At 30.5% G+C, this 17,170-nt stretch overlaps 1 protein-coding gene across 1 annotated transcript in view; it reads right to left on the bottom strand.

The window, feature by feature from the left end:
* Positions 1-9,753: 9,753 nt before the first annotated feature.
* The window catches only part of LOC132716085 (dual specificity protein phosphatase 7-like), a 33,246-nt gene continuing 25,829 nt past the window's right edge, over positions 9,754-17,170 (bottom strand). Inside the window, exon 3 of the mRNA XM_060699248.1 lies at positions 9,754-12,954. Within this exon, the coding sequence (XP_060555231.1) occupies positions 12,656-12,954 (299 nt within the window). The 3' untranslated portion in view covers positions 9,754-12,655. The remainder of the gene's footprint in view (positions 12,955-17,170) is intronic.

Raw genomic sequence — 17,170 nt, 5'->3', positions numbered from 1 at the left:
TTAAAGTCTGAAAACATATACTTATATTGTCAGAAAAATTAACCTTAACTACTTTCTAGTAGTTTTGCGTGAGCGCATTAATTTGTAAGCGTTAGGTCAGGGACTTTGTATTGTAACATTGTACTATATTGTCCTATTTCCTTTTAGTGTAGTTTCACACAACAATGAAGTTGTGAATGAAACTATAATTTATTGTAACGTATATGCATGTAATATGATATAGCCATATTCACAATATATATTCGATTGTCTTAAGAAAATCTCTTTATCAGCTAGGTAAATCTATGTTTTAATGTCTACGTACATGTCTTTATATTGTGTGATTCCTTAACGAGATAAAGGGAATGGGAGATCAGAGAACATTTATATTACATGCTTTATTAAATAATTGTTCAAATCTATAAATAGATATTATCCAGACATGTGACAGAGTAGGAGAAAGGTAGTCAACATTAATGAACAGCACTGTGTTGCAGTTGTACAAAGTTGCCCTGTACCTCATCCCGCTGCTGTATTGACCGCTAAAGTCGGTGCTAGAGGGGGTGAAAAAAGTTTCACTTTGCATTTATCTCTCATGAACAGACTCTACGATTTTCAACTTTTTGTTTTCATTGCTCTAGATGGATCTTTCATAGAATTAGTTAAAGCGAGAAGCATAGATGATAAATACTAGTTAAAATAGTTAATATCACATAGAAACAAAGATCGACCGCCTTGTACAGTGGTCTCAGAACAAGGTACATTGGTGAACGCTGTCTGCGTGCAATCAACGTTTGCTTGAGTTCCTTAAACCCAGACTATGTAGACGTCATTCCTTCCCGGGTTCGATCTTCAACCGCTTGAGATCGAATTAATTATAAAATCGATATAAGTCGTCCAAACATTTTTTCTTGGAGGGGGACAATTTAACCACATTGTTACGTAGACGCTGGGAAGTTAGCAGTGACTTGTATCAAGGAACACTAGTCTTGTTATATGTATATGTTTTTGTTAGAATTAAACCCCAGAAACAGATAAGCTTGTGCGCCATCACTAACTCTGGAGTCGTCAACAATCTGTACCCAAACGAAAGACTACTCTAGAAAATCTAAAAGTAATGTTAATGAGATAAAGGTAATATCAGTTTCCCCCCTTGCTTCGTTTAGTTTTCATTTCTGCACATATTAGTTGTCAACTTGTCATTTATTAAAACAATTTGCTTTGTATCGTCGCCATAGTGATTTACAGATTGGGTACAAAACCTTTTAGTATTGATTGGAAACCGACACAATTATCTTCCTTAACACCACAGGATAGAGGAGATCATTGTGGTGTGGTAGACTTGATCACAAGCGGACCCAATGTGTGACTTTACTTACTTTCCTTCCTCTGGTTGCCATGACAAGAAGTAATCTTTTGATAAATTCTTGATATATGTTTACAAATTTTCGCATAAATTATCCACAAGATGCTAAAAGGCTCTCTATACACATGTATTGTCCAAATACATGTTATTTTAACTTAATTAAAATAATTTCCTGAGATTGAAAACTTTTTGCTTGAAAATTAATCTTTACTATTAAAGACCCTTCTATTTTGTTTTCAGCATAAAAAATTTTACCCGAATTCATCTAATCTTTCGGCTTTCTGCTTTCCCATTTTTTCCGGTTATTTTGAAACTGACAAATTGACAAATAATGTGTTTAAACAATTCTCTGTTTATTAGAACAAGCAAGTTAATTTATACCATACTTTTATTATGAATGTTATTAAAAAAAAACCAATTTTGCACCTGCCTTGCATATCTTGAAATTTTGACCCTAGTTGCACGATTTGTATTTAACAATAGTACCAATTATTATATAAATATCAAGTTGGTTTAAGGGTTCTAATGATTTTTAAACCCCGGCGTCACTACTTTAAATCAAAAAAAGGACGACATGGTTTTGTTTTGGTGCGTACTGTTTCAGAGTGTTAAAGGTCTATGGAACCTGTATACTTCAATTAAAATCTTCAATTTTCCAAATTCTTCCCCTAGGGCTACTTTTAAAATAGGAAGAAAATTTAAAAAATAACTTTATAAATTGTCGCCCCTTGCCAAATTGATTTTTTCATGAATAATTTTTTTGGTTACAGGAGTTGGAATTAAAATTTACAATCGGAATTTAAAATATATTCACTAAAAAAGCCCACTTCCTGTTATCAATTACATATCTTTAATTCAGCCAGTCAGAAATCCAAGAAATTGCTTTTACTAAGGCAAAACTCCTTTCCCAGTTACCCCCTATGCTGCCTTTAAGTTTGGAAACTGTTAGTGAGCATGGCAAATTCCTGAGATTCCCAAAAATAATCTTAAATACAAAATTCAGCGAATCAGCTGACAACTTCACAGGTAAATTTTTAAATTTGTTTCCAACAAAACTATCAAAAATTAAAGGGCCCTGAAACTTTTTATGAATAATCTCTAGGAGAGATATCATCTTTGTACACGAACTGCAAAAGGGCAGTCCTTATACTACAATAGGAAAAATCCAGGACTACACGAATTTGCAAGTGGAAGAAAGTCTGACTGTGTGTTTGATTAGGTTTTACGTCACACCAACACAGTATAGGTCATATGGCGATGTTCCAGCTTTACTAATGGAGGAAGATCTCGGGTGCCCATTCCTTGCATTATGTCTAAACTAGTCTCTATAAAGTTAGCTGCTTATAAATTATATTATATAGGAAAATCAAATCGCTGAATTTAAACATAGTCACAGTTTTGCATTTTTTTACTGGTATATGCCAATGTAAAAGAAAACACTTCAAACAAACCAAGAATACCTATATGACTTTTATTGTTCATGTATAATTATGTACATGACTGAATACATGGTACAGACCAAGGGCAAATTAACAGATAAACTTATAAAAATTTAACTTGGTACTTATATGATGTAAACAATGAATAACTGACATTTTTGTCACTTAGAACAGTAATATAAAATGTAAGAACAATATAGTAAACAAATAATACAAAAATATTCCATTTAGAAATGTGTTAACATCCCACAATTCCCGGTTATGAATGTGTATGTGTATGTTTGTGAGAAAAAAAAGAAAACAAAGGAAAAATTCACAAATCAGCATATTTATACCTGATGAAAATTTCAAATGAAAATTGTTGTGGTGTTAACAGTGCAACTAAACCTAATAAAAACTTTTAACATATAAGTCAAACTAAACATATTATTATTTACACATCAGTGAATCTATTTCTATTTTTCATTTATTCATTAAAATGTAACAATAGTCAGTTTAACTGATTTTGAAAAATAAAACCAAAGTAATTAAAAGATAAATTTTTTATCACCTATAGCTTAAATCCTATAATAAAGTATTACATTTGTAAACAAAAAGCACAAATTGACACAGGAATTCTAGACTGCCAAGCTACCATGTTATAGACTAAACATATATTATATATATCATCAATTCAGTATTAAACAGCTCTTCAGATAAAATGAGAAGAAAGAGTTCATTTACAGGAATGAATTACATGTAATTTTCTATGAGATGATGAATGATTTATAAAACTTGTGCAAAGTTGACAATTATGATAGTCAATCGCGGTTGGGAGCATCTAAATCAGTGTATGGCCACTAATAAAAATATCTCGAAAATTTGTGACAAGAAAGAGTTTTGGAGGTTACTTTAATTCCAGTCTTATAATGGAACTCACTGTAAAAAGCTATTCATTGTTCATGTTAAACTGTTGTATATGTATTTCCAGCAATACATTTCTTTCATGTGATCAAAATCAACTAATCAAAACAAAAAATGTGTGCCATGTTGTTGTTTTTTAAGCTGCAAACAAGAAATTGAGAAAGTATTTTCAGCAATTCATGCTAGACATATTTATAGACAAACCTACACTAAATAATACAAATAAGAATCGTGGTGACAAAAATAATCTTGAAGATGTTGGCAAAGAAATACCATAGGAGGTTATGTTACATTGTTGAAAAAGATCACACATATTATTTTCTAGCATAATGAAATTCTGTGACAGTTAAGAGTGCAACTATATTGTGTTTAATTGATGCACACAAATTACTGCAGCAGACGACAAAACCTGGGGTATAATACAGCCTTTTATGACTTCTCCGTGTCTTTCCTTGTCTGTGATTGGTTAAAACAGAAAGTCAATCATAACATAGATGAGTCATACCAGGAACAAGTTTCAAGTGTCAACATCAAATTACATCTTACATCTTAATGCCAAATATAGTGTCTATTCTTTATTTATACTTTAAAATTTTTTTTTCTTTTCCTAATTTGTCATTAATTAATTTTTATTAGTGATTAAAAAAAAACCACTCCAAAAATATCAATTAACTCTAACAAAATGTTAATGTTTTTTTTGACCTTCATATTATTTTCTTAAGGTCTATGTTTACTAAAATGTATTCACCAATATGATGTGCATGATGATTAAATAAATAATGTGCATAATAAATTTACAAAACTGTACCAGTCATGTATGTTATTTTTGGGTATAACTTTATACAGGTTGAAGATCCCTTCTAGCCGCTTGCGAAATGTCACAGAAATGAACACAAAATTTTTTGTTGCCGTGAATTGTCACATTTTTTCTTGTTTATCGTATATTCTGTAGAAAAAGATAAATTAACCTTGATTAAAGTTCATTACCTTACTAAAAAGAACAAGATTTTAAAAATTTAAAACATTTTAAGCCTCTTGTTCGGTAAATTTCCGGAATACGTATTTAGTGTTGCGTGGCTTCAATCCAGTTTTTAGTGAACAGCCGTTATTTTTTTGGGATTAAATTTTTCAATAACATTGAAGGATGGAAGGAATGCCCTTTTAAATGTAAAGTTTTAAAATCAGCATTCCTCACATATTTCATAAAATTAGTCCGTGATTTAGCAGTAATTAAGAAAATTTAATGTTCTTGTTTGAGAACTTTGGATGAAAAATATAAACTAAAAACCCACTAGTATCTATATGTGTCATTTACTTTACAAACAAGTAAAAATGTTCCTGTAAAAGATGGTAAAAACACTTAAAGCCTGTTGTTCAATTGACTAAATTACTGCAGATATATCAATTAGTCCAACAGGTTAGACAAGTGGTTTTAATACAGGCTTTTAGCTAGAATCAGTCTCCTATGTTTGTGTGGGATTTAATTACAATAGACAGGCAAAGGAAGGAAAGTGAATGTCCATTTTAAAATGTTGTTTTTTACATTAATCAGCGGGATTCCTCACATGATTTCAGTAATTGAAGTTAGTCAATAATTTAGCAGTATTTCAGAAAATGTCAAGTGTTCTTGTTTGAAAAAGAACTTTGGGAAGAAAAAATATAAAAGCAGAAAAATATTTGTACTTATTAAGAAATGAATTAATATTCTGACCTTAAAAATGAGTTTTTCGGAAACCTTGTTAACATAGAAAAATTTATTAGTTGAATTAAATCCTAGACAAACATCATATTTGTCATGTGACATTGAGAACAAAAATAATATCAAATTAGCTGCAACAATCATCAAGAAAATCATGTAATATAATCAAAACTTAATATGTTCCAAAAATCATACAATACATACATTATCAAAAGTTAAAATCAACAAAGTCATCTTTTATAATCATACATGATTTTCAGTATTGACTTTTTCATAATACAGTTAGTTTCAATATTCCATAAATGTTTAATTTTAGTATTAATATATGTTCAGTTTCCAAATTTGTAAATATTAGTTTCAATATTAATAAACATCAATTTCCATATTAATCAACTTTCAAACATATTAATTAACTCTCATTTTCATTATTTTCGACAATCTTAACATTTTCTATGTTAAGCCTTACCCATAATTTGGGATTTATTTATGTAATGAGTAAAAATATCCCAACATGTGCACATATTATGTGTAAAAGTTCACAAATGAAATGCATCAAAAGCCTGACAACCAACATATCTTGTGCAAGGTTTAATGTGTAATTTCATTGAAATTCTGTTAACAATTTACAAAAAGTGTATTTTTACAAACAAAACTACCAATCATAATTACTTTACCTTAAAAGCCAGAAAATAAAAATTATATAGAAATTAAAGTAATGTAGTTATTTCACAGAAACTATTCATTACTTTAAAGTTCCATTACAATCATATGGTAATAAAGTAAATTTAAAGAAGCTATTCATTACTTTTACAGTTCCATTCAATCACATGGTATTAAAGTAAATTTAAAGAAACTATTCATTACTTTTACAGTTCCATTACAATCATATGGTAATAAAGTAATTTCACAGAAACTATTCTTCTATTACAGTCATATGGTAATTAAGCAATGTCACAGAAGTTATTCATTACTTTTACAATCATTTAGTAAATATTCCATTCTTTGTATGGTAGCACAACAGAATGGTGTATTCATTCTGCAAAACAAAACAAAACAACAAAGTATGATCATGTTTATTATGATTAAGTAGAGAAACAAGTTAAACCATGATCTATAACATCTACTGTATATAAAACTAGCTCAACAAGACAAATAAGTACAAAGCTAATACACTAGCATAACAAATAACTGAAAAAGCACATTTTTCATAACACAAAATCCAACCGGACATCAGTTGTAGTCTAAAGAAAAAAGATAAATCAACATAGAAATTTATCGTAGCTGACAAAGCTGCTTTAATGTTTATCAGGTAGGGCATCCATCATTAACTATTAATAATCATTTTGGTCCTTGTAAGTTGGGGTTTTTTTCCATACAAAAGTAACTTATTAAATGACATAGTTTCTTGTATCAAAATTTTTTAAAGCTACATGCCTCCAGATGAGTTAACAAATTTTTGAAAACATTTAAAACTCGAACACTTCCACCTTAAATATTTTAAATGGATATGCCCAACTTTCAATCTTGATAAAACCATTCATCTTTCTTGGGGAAAAAAATTAAAAAAAACAATGTATAAACTTACTAAATAGCAACCAGAGCAGACCATGATCAGACGACACTGATGTACAGCTGATCTTGGTCTGTACTGGCTGCATTAGTATAATAAGTTGCCACTAGCAAGCTAAGAGTTAACAAAAATAAATAAATAGGTTTAATGTATAGATTTTCCCAACCTATGTTATGTTTTGTATGTTTTATGTAAAATACTTTATTTATAACCTTATTTCTATCGAAACAGCTATTTTTGTAGTATAATTTTTACAACATTAAAAGAAATACATTAGGATAAATACCTTAAGACTACTCAAATAATATTTGTTCACTTGACACCAAGGTACAGCATTTTTAAACACTTTCTAAACAAAATTTTCAAATCATAACATGAATCTGGAGGCATGCCACTTTAACAAATACAAAAGTTTATTACATGTTATTATCCTTATTATCCATATACACAGACTTAATGTCATACTTACATCTTAAAATGAGCCGCGTCATGACAAAACCAACATAGTGCGTTTGCGACCAGCATGGATCCAGACCAGCCTGCACATCCGCGCAGTCTGATCAGGATCCATGCTGTTCGCTATCAGTTTCTCTACTTGTAATAGGGTTGGTAAACGAACAGCATGGATCCTGATCAGACTGCGCGGATGCGCAGGCTGGTCTGGATCCATGCTGGTCGCAAACCCATTATGTTGGTTTTGTCATGACACGGCTCAAATGTAAATTTATCACACTAAAAGCTAAACAATGAAAATATTTTAACAGTCAAGCGTATATTATTTTATATCATTTTAACCTGCTGGTATCTTAAGTGCAAAGCCTTGCCACCAGTATAGAGCCAGGTCAGTTTGTCATGGCTCTATACTGTTGCCCAACCAACTTCAATTTATTTTTTCACTTGATGTCCTTAAAACTGAAAATGGACCGTTCCAAAAAAAGAAAATATTGAAGTAGGCCAAGCCTATTTAAGACATTCAGCAGGGTAAATGATTACATCCAGTGCATTAATTCAGATAAGAATAATCTAACTAACAACAAAACTAAGAGCTGATAAACATATCATGAACAATTTTTTTTAGTCACACTTAAATAACCAGTTATTTTTATTATTAAGAAGCCTGCCCTAATGTAAATGTCAAGAAAATTTTGTGTTTGAAGTAAATTTGTAAATAGTATATAAAATATTTCCATATTAAAGAGTCAATTAACTGTATACAGGTAAACATGTGTCTGTAATTAAAATTTTCTCATTATTGTGTCTTTTTTTTTCCTTTCTAAGATATCATAACAATATTACTATCCATTTATAAAGTTCAATGAGATTTCCCAGACTTTATTTCTGTTCTATAAATAGCATTCTTTTACAGACAAAAGTCAGAGTTACCTCCCTCTCTTCATCATGAGTTTTTCTTTTTTTGTGGGGAAACAATATATGAATAGGTATAATGACATTAATGAGAGCATGTTATGAGGTAGGCGAGGAGAAGATGAATGTGCAACTTCCCCTCTTATAACTTCAGCAGGCTAGTTAATTACTCGTTATTCTAGCAGTTAAGTATATGTAATTACAATCTTAATTACAGTGACATTCCTTTCAACTTTTATGATGTATTTAACGTCTAGACTTGGCACTTTTGTTTCACAATAATTTCTGTAACAAAAATCAAAATACTTATACAAAATGTCAGGGAAATGTTACGAGGGAAATAACCTTAATAAAAAATTTCATGGCTTTTTACTATTTTGATAGGCAATGAAATAAATGAGAAGTTAAAATTTGAGCCAATTACACCTTCCTCCCTCAATATAAACATCATAATAACTTAGTGTTTATGAATTAAAACCACAGATAACTCAAGCCTTAATACTTCCCTGGAGCTGCCATAAAATACTGTAAAAAGATTTCATTATCCAACAACCTATCACCTGTTAGTTAAGCAACATTAATGATATATTATATATATATATATATATATATATATATATATATATATATATATATATATATATATATATATATACTAACAGGAAGTTGTAGGAATTTAAATAATGGAGTGGGAGTCAATGAAATTTCAAATACAGTAGAAACTACACCTGACGTAATATCAAAGTAAGTTTGGTCATAGACTTCAATTAACAAAAAAATCAGAGGTCTGAGAAAGCACTGTAAATATTTTTATGGTACAGTAGTTGTACAAATCAACAATGTGGTCATGATGACTTTACAGCTCATCTGAGATAAAATGCCAGAAATGGTCATAACAAAAGACAATTTGGTCACATTGGGCAGTGACTCCATAAAACTTTTATAGAAACCCACTAGAAAATGAAGTAATCCAAATATATAACCTCTAGGAATTGTAGTTAATTTCCTATACACATAGTATGTAATGATTAATTCCAGGCCGAGTCTTTTTTTTTTGACAAAACGGCATAATTTATATAAATTTTGTAGAGGGTTCATGCCAATTAACTAAGTTATAAGCATTATTATTTCACATTAAAAGACTCAAATACGTTAACCTACCATATATAATTTTTTTACAAATTTAATGATCCCAAGTGCATGATTTATAGAATTTTGTAGAGAACCATAAGGTGATATAAGGAGAGGATTTTTAAACATTTAAATTCTTAAGTTTAAGACATTGGGGATAACCACAACCAATTGACCACAGATATCTTGCCATAACAAAAGCTCAATTCTGTGCACTTTGTGCTCAGGTGAGCTAATAACCAACATTTGTGCAGGAAACAAAATTTTAATCAAAGTAATCCCATTGAATGGTATATATATATTATACTGGAGAACTAGCACTGAAAATATACAGCTTCCAGAAGTTTACAAGTAGTTACTTCATCAGCTAGTATCACATATTATGTAAACTTTATATCGCATTAACAAGAAAGTTTTAATATTTTCAAACACTTTACAATATTTACTTATTACAATGTAATTTGAAACCAAAATATATTTTTCTTATCATGCCAGAACATAACCCACCCTTCAAGGTTTAATGAATAACAGAAATACATGTATTATTTTTCTATAATGTCTGAACAATGTATTCAGTATAAAAAATAACAAATATATCAATGAAAGAGAACAAAAGTTACAAATCTAAAAAAAAAATTCTGCTTGAAATAAAACACAAACAGGGCAATATTATGAAGTCTGGGTGTGTGTTTTTTTAATGTTATTTTTCTTACCTGAAAATTTTCCATCTTTATGAATTTTTGAGATCATATAACTTATTGCATGTTGTAATGTATGATAAGAGAGGTCTAAATAGAAACCTGGAATATTCTAACAATTTCTTTACATTTTTTTTATCTTTTCCTTCATTTTTCTTAAGATAAAAGCTTGAATGGGAAAAAAAATCCTGTAAATTTAGGTGAGGTGAACAGGTACTGCTTTATATAAAGTAATCTTTTTGGCACAGACTGTATGTTTGTTGGAAAGTCATTGAGCTGTAGTGGACTTGGAAATGTTTACTTACAGATATTTCTTGGCTTATCATACTGTAAATGGAACAAACATTACGTATTTACAGCTTCCTAATATCAGACTCACTGGAGAAAACATATTTTATTTCCACCTACTATAAGAATTAACAAAACGTTTTATGTATACTATCAAAATTCTAAGGCTTGGTGTGAAATGGTAATATCTTCTATATGTTGTACTAGAAGCTTCCACTTAGAACCAAACCTTCAAAATAAAACAAGTGTAGAATACTTGTATAGTGTTAAAATTGCTATGAAGCCTTGTACATAACTGATTCTTTTAAGCTATTATTTCCATCATAATCTTGCAAAGATTTTACCAGTTTCCATGTTTTAAAGTGATCAACCATGTCTTACAATGATCAATCTGTCCTTGTATTGATCAATCACATCTTAAAGTGATCAATCACATCTTAAAGTGATCAATCACATCTTAAAGTGATCAATCACATCTTAAAGTGATCAATTATGGTCTAAAAATGATCAGGCCTTATAGTGATCAATCACATCTTAAAAGTATTTATGACTTAAAATGATCAATTGGGCCTTATAGCGATCAATCAGGTCTTTATAGTAATCAACCACATCTTAATGTGATCAACATGTCTAAAAATGATCAATCACATTTTAAAATGATCAATCACATCTTAAAATGACCAATCATGGTTTAAAATGATCAATAATTTCTTAAATTGATCTATCACATCTTAAAATGATCAATCACATCTTAAAATGATCAATTATGTTTTAAAATGATCAATCATGTACTAAAATTGACCAATCATTAGCCAATATGACCGGGAATCATTCATCTTGTTTCTATACAAAAAATACATAAAAGTATCAAGTTTATGAAAAAGGTTCATTTCAATCCCTTCAATGTTATGTAAAAAATTAATTGCAAAAAGATTATTTTGAAGCTACAAACTTTCAACTAGTAAGGATAAAATAAGTTTGCTAACTTGCTAACAAGCACTTTTAACTTGATTAGAGGAGATGGATTAGAGTATTGTTTTAAATAATGTACATATTGAAATCCAGATACTTGAAATCTTTTAGTATAACAAGATATAAAATGGTTATATAATTATTTATGTGTTAGTGAAAAAACACAAATATTCCGCTAATTTTAGGTTCCTAAATTATCAATGAAAACCCTAGAAATACAAAGTTTATACATTGCTTCAACACTAATATGTTTATTTCTATCATAAGAAAAAATTATATTTTCATATAAAAATATATCTTAATTAAATTATTTATCAAGGATTCTGGAATTTATATTCTATAAATTGATGTCCTATATTGTGATAAAGTATCAAACACAAAATCTCAGCTTTAATAAAGAAATTACTAGTTTCTACACCAAATTAACTAGGTTATATTTATCAAATAATGTTATTAGTCCATATTTATTTTGTCAGTATCATGAAAAGAAAAATTGAATTATACGAAATTTCAGAGCTAAAATAATCATATTTCTGACTTTTTTCCCTTGAGGCATTGTTGCTTTTATCAAAATATAACAAAGCACCTATAACTTAATAATAGTACAATTTTAGAAAACATTGATTCAATAATGGGACTTGTTAGCTTATTTCAACGAGCATAAATGTACTTCTAACTTGTCCATGAATCACGCTAAACTAAAACTACAAAAATACAGTATTACAACTAAGTTGCCATATCATCATTTGTACATATAAGAAACATTGTCTCATAAATAGAGTCACAGTTGATATGCCCTTATTTAAGTAACAAGACCTCTAAGTCTGTGCTTTTCTTAGTGTTTTGTGGCATAATTTCCAAACCTGGCGATCTCAATTTTTCCTACTTTCAAATCTTCTGACATTTGCTCCAAAGCTTCTACCTGTACTTTGTCTTCATTCAAGCTTCTGTTCACCTCTGATTTCATCCATATCACTCAAAAGGCCTGTCAGCAGAAATGGTACCACACATCAAGCTTCTAAAAGACAAGACTATGTGAACTTATTCTTTTAAAGCTTTTGTCAAAAGCTAAATGATTTTTATTGAAGAATAGTTTCACAGATTGATGCCAGATGGAATGTTTTGAGCTTCGTAAGATGTTGTCAACTGATGAAAAGGTTGTACGCCATTTTTATCGGCATGAGAAGCAAATCAAATATTTTAGCCCTAAATGACATTCTTTAGTTATCTAAAATTGAAGAAATATCACATGCTAGATTGGGAAGAATCTTCCGAGATCAGGCGACTTAGGTCTGAACAAGTACACTTTAATTTCCCACAAGAGCATTTAATCCGAGTTCCCAAACTACGCTGGAACTCCAACAATTGTCCCATAAAATTGAAGTTTGGTGAAATGTTTGGTTTACATGCTTTTACGTAATCGTACGCATCATTCAGAGTAAGTTGCTTCGTCTGCATTAGATATGCGACAGTGATGGTAACCGAACGACTCACACCGGCTAAACAATGAACGAGAACTCCTTGGTTTGAACCACGGGCCTCATCTGAAAGGAAAAGAAAGAGAGTATATTATTAATTATCATTAGGTTAAACTTTAAGTATAAAGTCTTCAACAAAAACATGAATATCAGTTTTAACATTTCTGATGTTTGTGACTGTCCAAACGAAACTACATGTACTAACATATACTGTAAATAAAAACCTATTAAAAGTAACATAATTATATAACAAAAGTTTGATATACATGTATATCACTTTCTACCTTGGCAATGCACCTTTACCTTTTCCCTGTTTCCCTGATATAGACATGTTTTGACGGTTTTTTGTCCCCCCCCCCATTTTGAGACCTCAAACACTGTTTTTCGTTTGAGAAATGTTGTTAAAAAAAGTGAGCACTTTTTTGGCGCCGCCCCCCATCCAAATGTTACGTCAGGGGGTTGCCAGAAGGGTAATGTGCCCCCTTCTGTTTGGGGGGGTTTGAAGGGGGGCGATAGTCCCCCTCATGGCCAAGAAAATTTTGGACATGTGACAGACTAAAAATGGCCTCAGGTCGATCTTAGGGTAACTAGTAACCGACACTGAAAAGCCTTTTACTCTATCTGAATTCATTGAGAAGTTGCAGCACTTTGAAATCAGTTTTGATGGAAAAATAAAAGTGCCAAATAGTGATTTTTGGCAATTTTAAGTTATTATTACTGTTAATACATGTGTACAATGTTACTAAAAAATTTTGTACTGCTACATAGGTAACACTTTTTTTTCACAATATAAATCTGCAACTTATTTATATACTTTTACATGACTGAAATATAATATTTACTCTTATTGTAACAATGGATAGTGTTAAACTCAAAGCAGAAAAAGTTCATTAATATGCAACCTTTGAGGGTAATAGTTATGAAATAAAACTGCCTTTCACAGACATAAACAGAGTAAGAAGTTGACTGAGAGCAGAAGACACTTATGGACATCCTTTAATTATGGCGGCTCCTCGGGAGATTTTATTACGGCCGTTGTCACGAAACCGTCATGACCATTGTCATGTCGGAACATTGCTGACAACATCGCACATAAAATCATTACCCAGACTCCCCTGGGTACCGTCCAGAATTAATAAAACGCATTTCTGTTTTCATTAGGTCAAAACTTGCTGTCCTTAATGTATGTCATTACAATCTATAGAAACATCCATTCATGTTATACCTTTAGTGCTCAAACATAGTATTTGTTTAATGGAAATAATTGTCTAAAGTATTTATTATGCTTAAAATACACAGTAATCATTAAGTAATGTATGCATTGCTATTATCATAAGTTAAGTTTGTTAAGAGTTTAAGTGTTCTTGCTAAATGTGATATAATGTACTGGTATATAAAATGGAAACAATAAATTAATAAATGTCATGATGAGATTTGATATCCCAACTCTAATTTGCCTAACAGATTTGCCCTTCTTCTTTGAAATTCATATCTAAGTATCACAAAAATTTTCAATAACTAATTATGAAGCCATGTTCCATTAATTATGACTTTTAACACAACTTAAAACTGACATCTATCTCATATGTACAATGTATGTATGTATGTGTATGTATGTAACAATTAACTTGTGAATAATTTGATACTTGTGAACATTTGCCTATCACATTCTATACAAATATTATACTGGTGTAATGGAAAGTAAAGCATTGGTTATTTTTAAGGAACACATACAGTGTCAAATATAAAACTAGAATACAATGAAATTATGCAAAACTCTATTGCTAATTCTATCTGAAACTGTGACAGATATCAGTTTTACTATATCAGATCTCTGTATTAAATCTAAATCAGCCATTTCAACATTTCACACCTTGGAGTGCAAAATACTGATTCTGTAAAAATCATCTAATGAAAATATCACACAGCAGCATTTACCCTTCACCACTGAAGAATAATTAATGATATATTCTTTTCACATATATGATATTCAAAACACAATATCATTCTGTCCATTTACATTTTTCATTTAAAGTTGATATTTATAGCGAAAAAGATCTAGACCCATATAATTTTCATATAATGAATAAATATGCATATAATTACTATAAATTTATTGCATTTCTTTTGGAATACTATATAACAGTTACATAATTATTATGTCAATTTTGATGGTATAATGACATTTTACGTGGAAAACTGTCGAAATTTCTAATACTAGTAGAATTTTACATGAAACTTTTTTAGTTTTTAGATATATGCAGCCAATACAGGGTAGGATCAGGATTTTATATTATATAATTATATGTTTAAAAATACAGCCTAATTACGCAGTAAAAGAGCTATTCATTTAAAAATTTAGTCAGCTACACATTTTAAAGTTTATGAATTATTAACTCCCTACTAGTTTTAGCGGCAGTTGAACAGTATTTTCAAATAGCAACCATCAATAATTCATGCCTCAATTTGATATTGGTAGATAAAACAATTGCAATGGAAGCTGAAAATGGTGTCATGAGACCAGGTCATATTGCTCTCTGTCCTGTTACCAGGCATTGTAAATTTTGTCCTCTCAGCTCTATAGCATAATAAATATGTATAACATTGAGTTTATATATCATTTATGTAACTGTATGGCATTTCTTCACAAAGAGGAAAAAACTCATTGGCAATTAATACTAACTTAATATATTTTACGTTGATAGGAGCGGTGGCCTAAGTGGTTAAAGTGTCTGCCTTTCAATCCAAAGACCATGGGTTTGAGCTCTACTTCTGTTGAAACCATTTGTCATCAAATGACACGAGTACTGGTTAGCTCCAAGAAGCCTACTTGAAAGTATGTCAAACAAACTTCAAACCCTCATTAAAATCCATTATCAAGCCAAATAATTTATGTTTAAATATAATACAACTATTCGTAGAAATTTTCCAGTAAAAATTAAGCTGAATGAAAAGAATTACTGTCAACAAAATAAATCAACCTTTAATCTGCAATTTGAAATTAAAATCGTTTTAACACATCTATTCAAAAGAGCATAGGTTATCTCACAAACAAGTACTTGACTTTTTTTCCCCCATTTTTCTTTTTTTTTCCCCCACATTTTGCATGGAACTATTAGTTGGACTATAAATTATGCAATATTGCTAAAATATTAAGAAGTTTATTACATGTATGCAGGTGTCACTTAATGTATTCTTACACTGTGGTTACAATTGTTAGGTATAATATTAATAGTTTTTTGTATGTCTATGTAAATTTTAACTCCTGAACTCAAAAATGTGTTTTAATTGGTATCAAGGTAATAAGTAACACCTGTTTATAAATGCATTGCTGAGGAAACTAAGTATTTCAGTAATTTTATCCTGGAAAAGTGCATAATACCAATGTCAAGCCTTTGTCTCTGTCCCATATGCTTACTTGATGACTTGTTATTAATTAAGAAAATCTACTCCCTCAGACAATTTTCATGGTTTCCCACTAATATGATAGTGTCATTGATTCTATTTTCAAATATAGTCACATTGTCAACAACACATCATACTAATTGATTAAAAAACATCTATAAGGTTTTTTTTTTTTTACAGCAGTTACTATATTAATTATAAAGGTAAATTTAGATCAGTAGGGCATGGAATAGTACATACTTAAGATAAGTACAGCAAAGGTCAGACAGACATAGAATTGTACCTAAGATATGAAATAATGTCTGAGATACGTACAGCATAGGTCAGTAGAACATGAAATAGTACAAAAGACAGTCAAGTATGGCATGGGTCAGTAGGGCACTGATAAGTATCTGAGACAAGTATCATGGCATAGAGTAGGTCAGTAGGGCATGGATTAGTAGATAAGTACAGCCATGGCATAGTAGCTATGTATGGCACAGGTCAGTAGGGCATGGAATAGTAACTAAGTACAGCATAGCTCAGTAGGGCATGGAATAGTAGCTAAGTATAGCATAGGTCAGTAGGGCATGGAATAGTAGCTAAGTAAAGCATAGGTCGGTAGGGCATGGAAAAGTAGCTAAGTACAGCATAGGTCAGTAGGGCATGGAAAGTAGCCGTAGCTAAGTACAGCATAGGTCAGTAGGGCATGGAAAGTATCCAAGTACAGCATAGGTCAGTAGGGCATGGAATAGTAACTAAGTACAGCATAGGTCAGTAGGGCATGGAATAGTAGCTAAGTATAGCATAGGTCAGTAGGGCATGGAATAGTAGCTAAGTATAGCATAGGTTGGTAGGGCATGGAAAACTAGCTAAGTACAGCATAGGTCAGTAGGGC

This window comes from Ruditapes philippinarum, unplaced genomic scaffold, assembly GCF_026571515.1.
Source record: "Ruditapes philippinarum isolate M1 unplaced genomic scaffold, ASM2657151v2 ctg579_1_1_1_1, whole genome shotgun sequence".
Taxonomy (NCBI): domain Eukaryota; kingdom Metazoa; phylum Mollusca; class Bivalvia; order Venerida; family Veneridae; genus Ruditapes; species Ruditapes philippinarum.
The sequence above is the reverse complement of the archived record's forward strand: the minus strand, read 5'-3'. Positions and strand labels throughout refer to the sequence as shown.